This window comes from Dipodomys spectabilis, unplaced genomic scaffold (assembly GCF_019054845.1).
Source record: "Dipodomys spectabilis isolate Male_0828 unplaced genomic scaffold, ASM1905484v1 ptg000365l, whole genome shotgun sequence".
Taxonomy (NCBI): domain Eukaryota; kingdom Metazoa; phylum Chordata; class Mammalia; order Rodentia; family Heteromyidae; genus Dipodomys; species Dipodomys spectabilis.
This window is the reverse complement of record NW_024871042.1, coordinates 3,473,445-3,489,150: the sequence shown is the minus strand read 5'-3', so window position 1 is coordinate 3,489,150 and position 15,706 is coordinate 3,473,445. Positions and strand designations below refer to the sequence as shown.

General features: G+C 42.3%; 1 protein-coding gene across 2 annotated transcripts in view; it reads right to left on the bottom strand.

Annotated features, from left to right (window-relative positions):
• The window catches only part of Pcsk2 (proprotein convertase subtilisin/kexin type 2), a 274,532-nt gene that overhangs the window by 5,648 nt on the left and 253,178 nt on the right, over window positions 1–15,706 (bottom strand). For both annotated transcript variants that reach the window (XM_042666500.1, XM_042666501.1), the window contains 3 exons: window positions 8,550–8,765; window positions 6,453–6,553; window positions 254–481 (listed from right to left, as the gene is read on the bottom strand). In XM_042666500.1, coding sequence (XP_042522434.1) covers window positions 254–481; window positions 6,453–6,553; window positions 8,550–8,765 — 545 coding nt within the window. The remainder of the gene's footprint in view (window positions 1–253; window positions 482–6,452; window positions 6,554–8,549; window positions 8,766–15,706) is intronic.

Here is a 15,706-nt window from a genome sequence, read left to right as displayed (position 1 = left end):
TGCTGAAATAGTTACAGCTCACACTTTTTGATTATACATTTCTGTTCTCTGTGAATGCCAGAGCACCTCCTCCCCCAACCCCACCCCCTAAAAGTTGGGCAACTCTGTGACTCTGCCTAGGAACTGTTTGTTCCTGAATCAGATCCAGTGCTTGCCTCTGACACGGAGGGGGAGTCCAGCTGTGTGGGCGATCTTATGACACCATCTCTGGGCCACTTGGACATGCAGTAGCAGAAGCAGTGTCCCGACTTACTCAGGGTCCTGGACGGAGCCTCCCACACAATGGAATCTTTCAGGCACAGTTTTCCAGTCTTTAGCCATTTTCACCATGGCGCCTGCATCGAGGACTCCGTAACCAAAGAGATGATTAAACTCCAGTCCCACGCCATTCCGCCGCCACTGATGGACCTCATCATGAAGCTGGTTCCGTTTGGAGGTGAGCACGGTCAGATGCTGCATGTCTCGCCAGGTCAGACCCAGACTGGTTGTCAGAGGCAGAGAGTGTGAGAGCAAGGGCGAGAGGCAGGGAGAGAGAGGAAGAGGAACGTAATGAAGGGAAGTGATGCTCAGGACACAGACCCTTTAGTCTACAAACCCCATGCAAGGAAGGGTCCACACACTATTTGGGACCATTATTATGTCAATTTACAAAGTCTTCTTGCTTTTCTTTTTTGTTTTTGGTCACGGTTAAAACTCACAATATTCTTTTTTTTAATTTTTAAATTTATTATTATGTATTTATTTGTCCGTTGTGAGGCCTGAACTCTGGGCCTGGGCGCTGTCTCTCAGCTCTTCATCTCAAGGCTAGCGCTCTACCACTTGAGCCACAGCGCCACTTGCGGCTTTTTCTGCTTATGTGGTTCTGGGGAGTCAAACCCAGGGCCTCATGCATGCAAGGGAAGCTACTCTACCACTGAGCCACCTTCCCAGCCCCTCTTTTTGTATATAACAATATTCTTATTGATAATATATTTTGCAATTTATGTAGCAGATTTTTTTCTGGAGTGGTAATGGGGTTTCCACTCAAGGCCTCACATTTATTTGCCTGGGCTTTACCACTGAGCCATATCTCTAGTCCTTTTCTGCACTTCTTTTTGTTATTGTTAAAGAGTTTGCTTTTCTTAAAATATTTTTGCTTCCAAAGAGTATCCTAAACACATATTAGATTGGCTAAAATGAAAAAGATTGACAAGATCACATGTTGTTAAAGACAGGGAGCAACTGCAATGCATGGCATTTGTGTACGAATTATTGCAACCACCCTGGGAAACTGGTTGTATCTCCTAAGACTTTTCCATCTGCTTAAGCCACAGCCCAGAAATTCTATTCCAAAAAATGTGTATCTATCCATCAGCCTTATGCACTGCTCACAGCCCCGACTTGCATATCCCCCAAGTATCCTTTTGTAGTAGAATGAATCAACCATCAAGGTATAATTTAGAGAATGTAGAGTATTACAGAGGGGTAAGAAGGAGTGAACTACAATTATTTCTAATAATATGAATGACTCTTACAAGTACAACGTTGACCTGAAGAAGCTAGACACAAAAAGAGAATGCATACAGTTTGAGTCTATCCACAGGTGCTGCAAGCTGGGGGGTCCTAGGACCATTGAAGGGTTCTTCCTACTGGGAGGTGCTTGGCCACTGGGATGCTGCCCTCAGGAAAGATTAATGTAGATCTCAGGGGACCCTTGTCTCAAGAGCAAGGTTGTCTCCTTCCTATTCTCGGCTTCCTGTCTAGCCATGTGGTATCTTCTCAATGTGCATCTACCCTGATGACATCTGCCATGGTATGACATAGCCAGAAGTTCCCTCAGCAGTGGCCAAAATGATGGAGTGTTTGATCTTGGGCTTTCAGTTTCTCTAACTGTGAACAAAAGTACTCTTTTGTAATTAAGTATCTAGCATCAAGTAGTTCATTATAGCAAGGTAAAATGGAGGACAACAGAGAACATATTGTTGGACTCAATTTGTTTAAAGTACAACAGGAACAGTGTTGTGGGAAATGGGATGAGTGGTTGGTTGTGAGAGTCATGACTGGAAAGGGACTCGGCTGACAGTACTCTTTCTTGACCTGTGAGATGACAGGTGTGCTCAATTTTGGAGAAATGAGACTGCCAGTTCTTGTAGGACAGAGATAATATCTTCAATATTTGTGTCCCAGTGCCCAGGACAGTCCTTGGTGCATTGTTTACTGAACAAACCAGTTTTGCTTGCAAATGGTATTTCCTGTGGAAATTAGTCTATTGTTACCTAGTGACTGATTTTTCAAACTACAAGTCATAACTAAGTTGTGAGCTAGGAAATCTGCTTATTGCACATATAGTCTACTTAGGCTGCATACTAAAATCATTTTGGGGACATTTAAAATCCCTGTGCTTACGCTGTATCTCAGACCAATTAAACCACAATCTCTGGAAGAGAATCTTAGCCATTGGAAAGTGTTACATTTTCCAGATCATTTGAATAGGTAGACATCCTTGTAAAGCAGAGATGTGATGTGTGGAACTCTCATTTGTAAGTGGACTAGAAGAGAAAACAATAACAGGGTGATGTGCATGTAGATTTTTCATATAAATATTTTATATGAAACATTTGGAGTGTGTGTATTGGTGTGTGTGTTGTTCTGTAGCACAGAATTTATTTCTCACTGAGGGCCATGGTTAAAAGAATGGACAGATTTCAGAATTACTGTTCTCAGAAGACAAATAATTTTAAGGACCAGGAACAATGTAACTCATTTGGTAAAATTTCGATGCAAACAAAATTCATTGATCTTAGGCTCTCAATCAGAGCCAGTGTGTTCCAATAATCTATACGTTCTTGAAATGCAGATCTTCTTTTAAGGAGAAAGTTCAAAGGAAGGTCAAGCTTATTTGAGAAGATTCAGAACAAATCTGGCACACATGGTCCCCAGGGACCTGAAAGAATGGTGTGACATTTCCTGAAGTAGATTATAGCTAAAAGCACCGTGGTTTTGCTGGAATGGGATTCTGAATTTATGAATCCCAGAAGTGTTTTAGCAGATGAGGATCTAGATGACCTTGAAGTGGGCTGGCAGGGGGAAGAATCTTTTATGTTTGCTGTAGGAGTGGGCAGTGCTCCCATTTCCTCAGATGTTTCTTCACAGATGTATTCTCATGCAGGAGATGGAGACGGAGATGGAGAGAGAGAGAGAGAGAGAGAGAGAGAGAGAGAGAGAGACAGACAGACAGACAGACAGACAGACAGACAGACAGACAGACAGACAGACAGAGAGGAGTGCAGAGAGAAAAAGAAAGAGAGTAGAGAGAAAGAGCATAGACAGAGAGGCACAAAGGGAAAGCACAGAGGGAGGGAGAGAGAATCCAAGCAAAGAACTTTTCACTTCTGAGATTAATCAGAGTCCCTACTGGGTATGTAACTGAATGCATGCTATGGTTTGGTTAGCCATCTGCATTTGTCTGAATGGTAAAATCAGGTCTCTTCTAATTGGCCTTTCTTAGTAATTTTAAAATTGATGGAAGATACTGTCTGCAAAATAGGCATTTCACCCACCTGTGTTAAGTTTTAATCTTCACATAGCAGCTCAAGACTCTCAGGTGATAGTTATTAAATAATAAAAAATGAATCTACAGAGTATCAGCAAGAAAAGGTCACCATGTTGGAGGTTGTAGGACAAGGAACATGACATATTCTCTCCTGTTCTTGAACGTTCTATATAATAGTTGGGAAAATAAGACAGACATGGAAAGGTAGTTCATGTGAAGTGACTCCATGAATGTCATTAAGTGTTGTGCTCAGGGACGATGCCCCAATTCTGGGCATGTCAAGTGGAGACCCTTTTCTTCACAGAGCCTGTAGTCTAGGCTTACATGGACAAGCCAGCATTAACAAAGTGACGGTTCTCACGATGGGTCACTCAGGAGGCCGACGAAGGGTTGAGTAGAACCCCCGCAGCATCCAACATACTGGCTCTCACTGTGGTCCTCAAGCTCCCTGAATCAGAACCACTGGGACACTAGTGACAAATGTGAGTTCCTGACTCTCCTGAGTCAGCATCTTGAAAGAGGTGGGACTGACAATCGGTAAGATGACTCTCCAGATGTTTCCTATGCACACCGATGTGAGAGAGCACTGCTCCAAGATGTGGCTCTCCTCCGTGGCTCAGTCTTTGAACATGGTAAATACAATGATGTCAGAGTCTGGAGATTTTGAATTCCATTGTCTTATTTTTGACTCCATAGTGTCATTGCTTCTTTTGGGTCCAAGAGTTGGGTTGAGGAAAAACCCCAGCACTGGAACCTTCAAGGTATCACAGGATTTAAATCCAGTGGTGGGAACTTGGACAAGTTGCTTTAACAGTTTGAACCCTAGCTTCATATCTTCAAAATGGGGCAAGGCCTGACAGGTTTGCTCCAGGGTGTGAAGTAAAGGATTAGATGTGCCAAGGAACTGGCACAGAATGAGTGTTCAATGAAGACTTTATTTTATTAGTAAAAAAATCTATTTTAGATGTTGGGAATAGAAGTAAGAAAATAAATACTATTTTCCAATTAAAATATTGGTCAAAATAGTTAAAAATACATCAATGAACAATTTCCAGTTTTAAGGTATAGCCAATTTTAAAATCCAGACAAAAAATAAATTTCTCTGTGTGTGTGTGTGTGTGTGTGTGTGTGTGTGTGTGTGTGTGTGTGTGTGTGTGTGTGTGTGTGTGTGTGTGTGTGTGCAAATGGCTCTGTTTGCCTAGGAGACCATGAGCCAATATTGCCCACTGAGGTTGAAAGGGAGACCCTTTCTATGTAGTTGGGAATTGGAATAATTAAATCCATTCCTTCTCCAGGACCTGCTCAGGTCCCAACATGGTTCATTTTCAGAAAATGGTATCATTTGTGAGTAACTTTTGGTTTCTATGCTTCATAAGTCAGAGATAGCTATCTTTAATAGTTAAGCTCTGCTCAGTGGCCCATTCTGAGTCCTAAATTTTCCATCTGACTTTTCTTAGAAGAATCAAAGTTTAAAGAAGACACTCTTAATTTGGGAGCCTTTTCTAGAAAAGGAGAATAGTTACATCTTTTCTTTTTCTTTCTTTCTTCTTTTTTTTTTTGGGGGGGGAAGGATGCTAGACTAGAAAATCTTTTAAAGACTCCTGCCATCATATTAAAAAAGGCAAGTCTTGTCCTTTTTGTAAATCAGAAAATGCACTGCATACATGGAGAGCTACTCCAAGCATGGCTACCTGGAGATGGACGGTAGAAGCTGCCGTTGCTTAGCAACTGTTGATAGGCATATGGGAACTCAACTCTCCTTCCTCAGGAGCTGGAATCCAATTTCTCACAAGTTGTTGAATGATGCCTTCTCTGAGAACTCCCCACAAGGCAGGTGTTAACAGTCACTCTATGTATGTAGTGTTTTTGTGTTTGAAGACCACTTCTCAAACATAAGGCTAGCCTCTGACTTCACTGAGAGGAGGGAGGACAGCCCATGGGTAGGTATCTCCACTGATGTTCACATCAAGGTGAATGGAGTAAGCTGTGTAGTGCAAGGAGAGGGCTTTCCAGTAAAGCCCATGGCTTATTTTATTCTCCTTCCTTTCCTTTTTTCTCTCCCTCCCTCCCTCCTTCCGTTCCCTCTTCTCCTTCTTTCTTTCCTTCCTTCCTCCCTTCCTTCCTTCCTTCCTTCCTTCCTTCCTTCCTTCCTTCCTTCCTTCCTGCCTGCCTGCCTGCCTTCCTTCCTTCCTTCCTTCCTTCCTTCCTTCCTTCCTTCCTTCCTTCCTTCCTTCCTTCCTTCCTTCCTTCCTTCCTTCCTTCCTTCTTTCCTTCCTCCCTCCCTCCCTTCCTCCCTCCCCCTCCCTCCCTCTCACCCCCTCTTTCTCTCTCTCTCTCTTTCTTTTCTTCCTTCCTTCCTCTCTCTCTCTCTTTCTTTCTTTCCTTCTTTCTCTTTCTTTCTTCTTTCTGGTTTGCTTGCTTGCTTTCTGAGGTGGTGTTTGAACCCAGGGTCTCTACTGCTGAGCCACACTTCCAACCTATACAATGAACAAACCTTGAGTAGAAACATGCTGTTACTAAATGCTCTGAAATTCCTTGCTAGATATTCAGTTTGACAGTTTGATTTTTCTTTTCGTAGCTGATTGAGAGAATTTATTAGGGTAAATACCAAGGAACTCACAGATTATAAAAGGGGAATTTCATGAAGAAGTATGTATGTGCTCCTATTTGGTATCTGAGTTGGGCATTGGAGCCTTCTGCTCTCTTAAGGGTGTAGCTTTATGCTGTATATGTGTATGCATATATGCACATGTGTGAATATATGTGCACATGAGATTTAAGGCTCAGAGGTCATTAGAAATGCTTAGGAGAGTTCATAATAGTTCTCACACCCACATTTGCCTCCATGGGTACCTGGCATGGGGGTAGAGAGGCACATGTTAACCCACCCTTCAGATCTGGGCCCAGAGCTATAACATACTTAGCCTCTAAAGCCAGTGCAAACACCCCAGCTGCTTCAGGAGCAGCCGCAGATGTCCCAGAATGCCTCAGAGTGCAGTTGCCATACAAATCTGTGGTGGCCTGGAAGAGAAGAGATTGACTAATGAATGAACAAGTCTTCCCATGTTGAATCCCCAAACAATGGATCAGGCTATGAGATATTTGTTTTATTTAAAATATATCTGAAGATTAAGATGAAATTAAGGATAAGCTTAGCACCCAAATATCTATCTCCTTTGGCATACATTTTATTCAAGTTTCCTAATAACCCATGCAAAAAGGGACATTATCATTTATCAGTACAGTATCCACAAGGTAAGTCAATTGTTCAAAGAAGCATATAATATGGCCATTTCAAGGACTAGAAAGACTTTTATTTTCTGCAGCAGAAAAGGGGACACCAGAGGTTAAAAAGTGATAGGTAAGTTCTATCCCCTGGTCCATGCAATGGTGCATTTTGTTACATTGGGACCAGTTCTAGGGCTATGACCCAATCATTTCTTCTTGAAGGAAAGGGTGGTATTCTCTTCAAAAAAAAAAAAAAAAAAAAAAGGAAGAGAGGGGAAAGTGAGTATCACAAAAGGAATAGGTCTGAGGCTCTCCCTTCCCCAACTGTCTACCCTTCTCTGCTGGACTCTGGATGGGATAAAAAGAGCTAAGCCTCCCTTCTGCTTGGGAGGAGCTGGCATACTCTGACCAATAGGCAACCAGGAGGGTCACAGGAAAGACAGGCTGTTACCAGCCATGTCTCTCTTATGGAAAGGGCTTCTTCTGGCTCACAAAGCAGTCTGATCATCTCAACAAGATCAGAGCCCAGGGGAAAAAGGGATCAAAACCCTAGATGGAAATAATGATTTTTTTTTATTTTGAGCTTCCATCTTTTCCTCTTTTGGGTAGTTGGTGGTGGGTGGCCATTAAGATGCAGTTCATCTATTGACTTCCATACTAAATCCTTAATTTGGAAGTCTGAGGAAAGAATTGTATGTGAGGAAAATAGGAAGGAAGAGACTCCCAGAGGGTAAATATGCTATACAGCTGTGATGTCTATTTACCGTTGCACTATCCTAGTTTTCTAGGAAGGAGAATTCTCTCTCCCTCCCTCTCTCTCTCTCCCTCCCTCCCTCCCTCCCTCTCTTCCCCCTCTCTCTTTCTCTCTGTCTCTCTCTCTCTCTCTCTCTCTCTCTCTCTCTCTCTCTCTCTCTGTATTTGGGCTTGAATTTAGGCCCTCATGATCTCACTTGGCTTTCTTGCTCAAGGCTGGTACTTTATACCCTTGAACCATACTTCCACTTCCAACTTTTTACTAGTTAATTGCAATTATCATAACTGCCATTGGTTAATTACAGAGTTTTCTGCCTGGGCTGGCTTTGAACCATAATCCTCAGAGCTTAGCTTCCCGAGTAGCTAGGATTATAAGTGTGAGCACCTAGCAAGGAAGGAAAAGTCTTTTGCTTAGAAAAGAGAAGAAAAATAACCTAACTCTCTAAGCCTTAATTTTTGCTTTTTAAGTCATGAATCTATTAAAAATACAATGAAAACCACACTTTTACCTTGAGGAAAAAAAAACCAGTTGTACCCAATTCTAAAGGGTTAAGGGACCCAGAAAAGTCTATTGGTAGATATTATTATTTTTTTGTTGGTGGATATTATTATTTCTTTCTTTCTTTTTTTTTCAGTGATGAGGAGCAAACCTAGAGCATCTGACATGCTACATTCTAGCAATGCTATATTGTCACTATTATAATACATAGGGTTCTTGGTTCAGATGGGGTTGTGGTATGATGTCCCAGTTCTTACAATTAATTATTCTTGCAAGTGATAAGCCAAGGCAACTTAATTATAAGCCAGAGTCCATCATCATTTGTATACCAGAATATCAACAAGAACATCCACGGAAGGTGAGCTACACAGGGGTCCTCATCATTCTTGCTTTCAACCCATGTACGGTAGGTCTCCACCCTGATCACACAGTGTAATGAGGCATGAGGAAAGGGGGTCTTCTCCCAAGGCTTTGAGGAAAGGGAGTTAACACGTCCATCCCATAAGGAAGCAAGGGCAGGAAATGGCTCACACTTACCACACCAGCCTCGGGGTTTCTCTTCCTCCCATTGCTGAAGGTAGATGCCAAGGTGGAGGAGCAACTCTCATCGTACAGCGCAGTCCTGCCATCGTTGATGGCTGAATTGATGGAGATGGTCCACATGCTGGAGGCGTAGCCATCACAGTTGCAGTCATCATAGCTGCCGCCATCCCCAGAGGCCCACACGTAGATGCTGCCTTTGCCTCCTCGGCCCTACAAGAGCAAGGGAGGTGCTGCTGGTTAAGCCCAACATCTAAAAGTCAGAGGCTAACTTGGGGGCTGGCCTGAAACAGATAAGGGACAATATTCCCAGTCCAGGTGAAGCTCTGGCCCAGGGAGGGTCAGGATTTGGATTTCATCAACAAGTGGACGTAGTGGCTAGTAGTGTGTGTGTGTGTGTGTGTGTGTGTGTGTGTGTGTGTGTGTGTGTGTGTGTGTGTGTGTGTGTGTGTGTGCGTGCGTGCTGTTACGGGAGCTTGAACTCAGGCCTCTTGCTCTCACTCAGATTCTTCTGTTCACAGCTACACCTTATCATGCCTCCATTCTCCTTTTCTAGCTTTTTTTTTTTTTTCTGGTTGATTGGAGATAAGAGTCTCATGGATTTGTCTGCCCAGAAGGACTCTGAACCTCCATCCTCAGTTTGCAGCCTCCTAAGTAACTAGGATTACAGGGTGAGCTACTGGCCCCCAACTGGTTTTACTTTTTTATTCTTCAGGAATCATATCGTTTTAGTTGGACATAATGGGATATTATTTCTTTTCAGGAGGGTCCAATATCAAAACTCACCTGGATTTACAATTTAATCTTCCAGCTGAGCCATGCCCCACTTCCCAGCTGATCTCAGTCTTATGTATTATCTTTCAGTGAAAGCTTAAATGTATGTATATTTATACTTTGCTATAGAAGATATACATTTACATATATAAATATTCTAAGTATAAAAATATATTTTCTCCCCAAATATATGTTTCACATATATGTTTATGTACATATATGCTTATATGCACACCTAAATTTTTCTAGTTTTTATTTTCTAATACTGGGTTTGAACTCAGGGCCTGGTGTTTGCTAGTCAGGTGCTTTACCACTTGAGCCACACCACTAGCCCTGGCATTCTATTAAACACAATCCTATATAACTTTGTAACTATGCAAAGGATCCTCACAAGATATAGGAAGAAAGTAGAATATTCTGTAAAACATAAAACAAAAAGAAATTTAAGTACTAGATGATATGCACAGTGATAGTAATTTATAAATACGTTCAACCCATGTTCTCAGTGTTTTCACCTTTGCATTTTCTTTAGCTCATGTTCTATGAGATTTATTGTGTCTTTGTCACTCTAGCATAGGGTGCTTTGTTTCTTGCTTTCTCCCATTTTACTGGAGGCAGCAGAGCTTAGCTACTTGTTTTTCCCCCCCTTGGCTGGAGAGGAGAAGAGCTGGGCTGTGTGAGAGGCGAGGGGCAGGTGTGCAGCTTGGCTCAGGGCAGCTTGGTGATTCTCTAGTCTAGATTGAGAAGGCAGAAGATATTGGCAGGAAAGTCTGTCTTTGTAAGGCTGGCAGGGTCCAAGGTCTGATTCACTGTTTTGAAGTGGAGATGCCAAAAGGAAGAGAGATGACTGGATTACCTCCAGGCGATGTCTACTCCTGACAATGAGAAGGGATGTTTTGCCTTGCTTCTAATGGGGCAGGGAGTTAATTAGCCCATGATTGATTGAGTCAGTAACTCAACATGTATTTATTCCAGCACTAGCTGGAAATTGTCTTCAGCTTCTTGGTAAATCTACACCACTGACAAACTCCATCCAAACAAGTAAGTGCTCTAAGAAACAGACCAAGGAGAAAAGAGGGTCATCTCTACAAGTTACACACTCAACCACATACACACATATGCACATGCATGTGCACATGCATGTGCATATGCACACACATACACACACACACTCAGCCAGTGTCAGATGTCAATGGCATTCTTATGGAAAGCAGTTTGGAGATTCTTCAAAAAACTAAACACAGAACTACTCTATGGTCCAGCAATACCACTCGTGTAATTATCCAAAAGATTACCCATCAGGCCACAGTAAAGCTATTACACCTGTGTTCATTCTGCACTATTCACCATAGTCAAGGTATGGAAACAACCCAGATACCCTTTGGTTGACAAAAGGATTAAGAAAATGTGATGTGGTGTGTGTGTGTGTGTGTGTGTGTGTGTGTGTGTGTGTGTGTATGTATATATATATATATATATATATTATATACCTAATGGAAACGTACTCATTCATCAAGAAAAATTTGCAAAGAAATGATGGACCTGGAAAAAGTAAGTCAGGCCCAGACATGTTTTCTCTAATATAAGGAAGTTAATTCTAATTTAGAAATATATGTATAAACATACACAAGATCATTTACACATGTAATTTAACTAAAGTATAGTCTCTGCAAGGGAGAATTCCAATTCCTTTGAGTAGCCTAACAAAATGAATACCAGGAAACTGGTGCTTGAGGTGTGGGGAGAGGGTGAGGTCAAGGGAAGCTGGGTAAACAAGTGACAAGAAGAAGTGTGGAGGAGAATGCACTCATAATATTCAACTTGTGTAGGTATAAGTGGAAGCAGAAAAATTGATGGATGGGTGGGGTTGGGAGAAGTGGAGGAGACTGGTGGAAAGGGTGACATGGATATACTGTGCTTATAAACTGACACATTGAATTATCATCCTTTTGTACAACTTCTTAAAATAATAACAACAATAATAACAATAATAATAAAACTGGCATCCTTTGAAAGAGATGTTGATTGGTTCAGGACAAATGGGAGAGATGGGCCATGGGACTCATCCTATCTCAGTTACACAGGTCCTCAGTTCTCTTGGTGAGACAAACAACCCCTTCTGTAAGTAAACAGTGCTAGATATCACATCGTCACGCTGAGGTAGGGAGGGTGGAAGACTGGTTCTTTCACCAGCCATACAGAAAATAGGGAGACATTCAACACACTGAAAAACAGAATGTGCCATGTGAAATGGTATGGAGGGATAGATGAAAACAACCCATAGAATATTACCTTCTTGGATAGAAAGACATCATGTCACACTTGTCAATTTTCCCTATGTTGATTTAGAAACTTAACACGATCCCAATACATATATTGTATGACCCAGATTAGGTCATACAACTGCTGCCACACCAGACAGGGCACTTTATCCAAACCCAATAGGACATGGGAGATGACCCAGAGATTAGGGACCTGGGAACTAGTAAGGATGAATAACCTGCCCTGTTCATTCTGGAACTCTCTCCTTTTCTCCCCTTCCACCTTAAACATTTTTTTTTTTTTTGGTGATATTGGGGTTTGAACTCAGCCTCATACTTGCTTAGCTGGTGCTCCACCACTTGAACCATGCTGCAGGCCTGACTTTTTGCTGATAATTTTGGAGATGGAGTCTCCTGGATGTTTCTGCCTCAGTTGGCTTTGAACACAAGATCTTCTGGATCTCAGCCTCCTGAATAGTTAGGATTACAGGTTTAAGCTACTAGTGCCTGGCTGGAAATATTTAAAATGTATAAAATTATGTTTATTTTTAAAGCTGTTTTAGAAACTAGAAATAACCTTTCCTCTTAAGTAAAAGATAAAAGGAATTATGAAAGGTCTAATTAACAAGACTAATGAAATATGACATTGAAGAGGAAAGATTAGGTAACAGTAAGAAACACATTTGGGGCAGATCAAAAAGAGTGGATATATTTTTATGACCACAGATCTATTTCTTAAGCTGTTTTTATATTTTGCCATTATGTATAAAACTTGTAGGACTCACAGCATCAGGAATCATTTAGTCATGGAAGAGTATAAAGAGATTTTCTTCTTCATAGCCTATTTGAATTATTCTGTATTGAATGTGAATTTTTTTTTTTTTTTGGTGCCAGTCCTGGGGCTTGAACTCAGGGTCTGGGTGCTGTTCCTGAGCTTCTTTTATTCAAAGCTAGAGCTCTACTACTTCTGGCTTTTTTTTAGTTGTTAGAGATAAGAGTTTCACAGACTTTCTTGACCAAGATGGCTTTGAACCATGATCCTCAGATCTCATCCTCTTGAGTAGTTAGGATTACAGGCGTGAGCCAGTGATGCCTTGAATAATGATTATGATTTTTTATAATAAAATATAGTAATATTTTAAAGCATGTCCAATGCCTTATTAAGATGTTGAGTTGGTTGGAAAAGAAAAGCACAGTTGGGTATTTAGGAAAAGGCAAACTTTTCAGGTTAGCCTCACCAGATGTGTGGTTCCCTCCATCCCCCCCCCCCCCCCCCCATCCTCTTCCTCCATCTCCCCACTGGGCCAGGAATCCTGGACCAGCCATTAACTGTGTTACTTAGGATGGAGGGTCTGACTCATTGGAGCCCTACCTTTCTCAGAGTCTCACCTCCTGGGATGCAGACCATGTGCTGGGGGCATAGGAATCTAGCTGGACCCCCATCTAGTGGATGGTGAGCAATTTATAACAGTCTTCTATAAAGAGCAAAATCACCAAATATGTGTTAAGAAAGGTTTCGTTTTTGTGCTGGGCTTAGGGCTTGAACTTAGGGCCTGGATGTTGTTCCTTAGCTTTATCCTTCAAGGCTGATGCTCTACCAGCTCAAGTAGTAATTAGAAGTAAGAGTCTTGTGAACTTTCCTGTTTGGGCTGTCTTTGAATTGTGATCCTCAGACCTCAGCCTCCTGAGTTGCTAGAATTACAGGTGTGAGCCACTGGCACCAGGCTCAGTCCTTTTAATTTTCAAAAACAGTTTCCCTAACTTTGGATAAAATGGTACCACATTGTTTTCAGTTACGTATTTCTTCTCTGAAGGTTGAATTTAGACTCTTATGTTTTGTTCTCTTCACTGTGCAAGACTTAGCAAAGCCCCATGCCCCCAAAGATAATATTCTTTTATAAAGTGCTTTTTCTTAATTTGCAGACTCTTGCACAGATACCTCATGGATGGAAATATGCAGATGTTATGTAAATAAGCATATGAAAAGATGCTTCACAACTCAGGACTTCAGGGGAATGTAAAGTAAAACAAGATACTGTGGTACACCTGATAGAATGGTCAAACTCCTCCAAAGTCAAGGGCAGGTAAGGATGGGGAGGGCAAGAATATCCTCCACTGTTGGTGGGAACGCACATTTGTAGCCTCTTTACAAGATGGTTTAGCATTTTCTTCCAAACTAAATTGATTCCTATCCAAATAACCTAGAGGTAGTACTCTTGGCATTTATTCAAAGGAGTTGACTCTTTATATACATACAATCTATGGTTGGATGTTATAAGACACTACAAGACACTATGTTGAAAACAAACTTTACAACTTTTGCCAGGGTAGGGGCAGGGGGAGTAGTTGTGGAGATGGGAGGGAAGGGATGGTAGGGGAAAAACAAAGGAGGAGGCAACAATGCTTGATAGGAAATGTACTCATTACCTTGCTCATGTAACTGTAACCCCTCTGTACAGTATTTTTTTTTTTTTTTTTTGCTTATGTGGTGCTGGGGAATCGAACCCAGGGCCTCATGCATACAAGGCAAGCACTCTACCACTGAGCCACCTTCCCAGCCCCCCTCTGTACAGTATTAAGATGTCTTGGACTAGTGAATGCCTAAATACTAGACATATAGATGATGAAATATTATGCAGTCTTAAAAAGTAGTATGCTAGCAGACCAGGAAAGAACGTGGAGGGGCCTTAACTCCTTACTAAGTGCAGCCATACTCAAAGGATGACGACCCAGTGTGGGCTTCCGACCTGGCCACTGCTTCTAGTTGGCCATATGTCAGGACACATCACCTGGAGCCCACCAATCTTTTTTCCTTCCTTTTCTAAAATCCAGAGATGGAGGAATCAGTGTCAGGGCAACATCATTTCAGAGGCTGGGTTACAGATGGCGCACTGCAGCAGCCCTGTTCCATTGCGAGCTTCCATCGGGCTGAAGAGCATAAATCAGGGCTAGTGGAGTACTCTTGAGAACTTCATGACAGGAGACATTCATTGCCTGCCAGAAGCCTTGGCATTTGCTGCCACCGTGTCTGACCCATGCTCTGATTAAATTTCAGCAGGTGGCATCAGGGCCTTGCCTGGCCCGTGCACGATTAATCAGTCTGCCCAGGCAAACCTCCACACTTCTGCAACCTCTTCCTTGCCCCTACACCCAGGAAACGCACAACAGTGCAGTGCCTTATTTTATTTTATTTTTTGCATCTCAGAACGTTTCCTGTTTTTAAATATTCCTAAATCATTCTCTCTAGTAGCAATCTTGAAAAGTGATGAACAGGAAGTGGCCTGGAAGGATCAGAGCCAGCCAGCCGGTGTCAGGGCTGTCCCAAGTAAATGCATTTCCTCCAGATGTCAAAGAACTTTATGAGTCAACTGTCACCTTCAAGGTTCCTCTGCGGTAGTCCGAATTTCCCTTCCGCTTGCCAGAGTAAAATGAGATGCCACCACATACGATGGGGTGTTTTATCATGGCTTGTCACGGCTGGACCATTAGTCTCCTTGCAAGATCTGCATCTTTCTCCCCTGAGCAATAAACACCGTGGCCTGCCACTGCTGTATTTATCCGGATGACAACTCCAAGTCTCTGATTAGGTTTTATTCAACCTGCACCCCAGCCCTTGGGAGCAAACGGCAGGAGCAGTCAGCCCACATACCCAAGAACCTCTGTGGACCCAAGAACCTCTGTGCTAGGGGATGATTGAAATGTCAGCATAGGCATCTCTTTGTCATAGAGCTTCTTCTTCCCCAAACCTGAAGGCTGCCCTCTAGCCCAGAGTGCTGGGCTATCCCACCGTGGGGAACAAACCTCCATCAACGGCTTTGTCCTGCACTCATGTTGCTACGTAGGTCACTTAATAGATTTGTGTCCATCCTGTTTCCAGCTTCCTGTGCTCCGAGGTTCTCCCAGTGGTTCTGTCCTGATGACATGACCTGAATCGACCCATTCTGTTTTCAGAAGTACCTTCCTACTTATTCTTGCCTTTCCTCAGCTTCCCAGATAATATCAACTCAAACCTGTCAAATAATTTCAACTCAGATCTTGAGCTGCCATTTTGTCTCAGTATCTGGTTCTAGGAGATTTGCAACTAAGGCAGAAAGCCATGATGAGTTATCACATAATTCA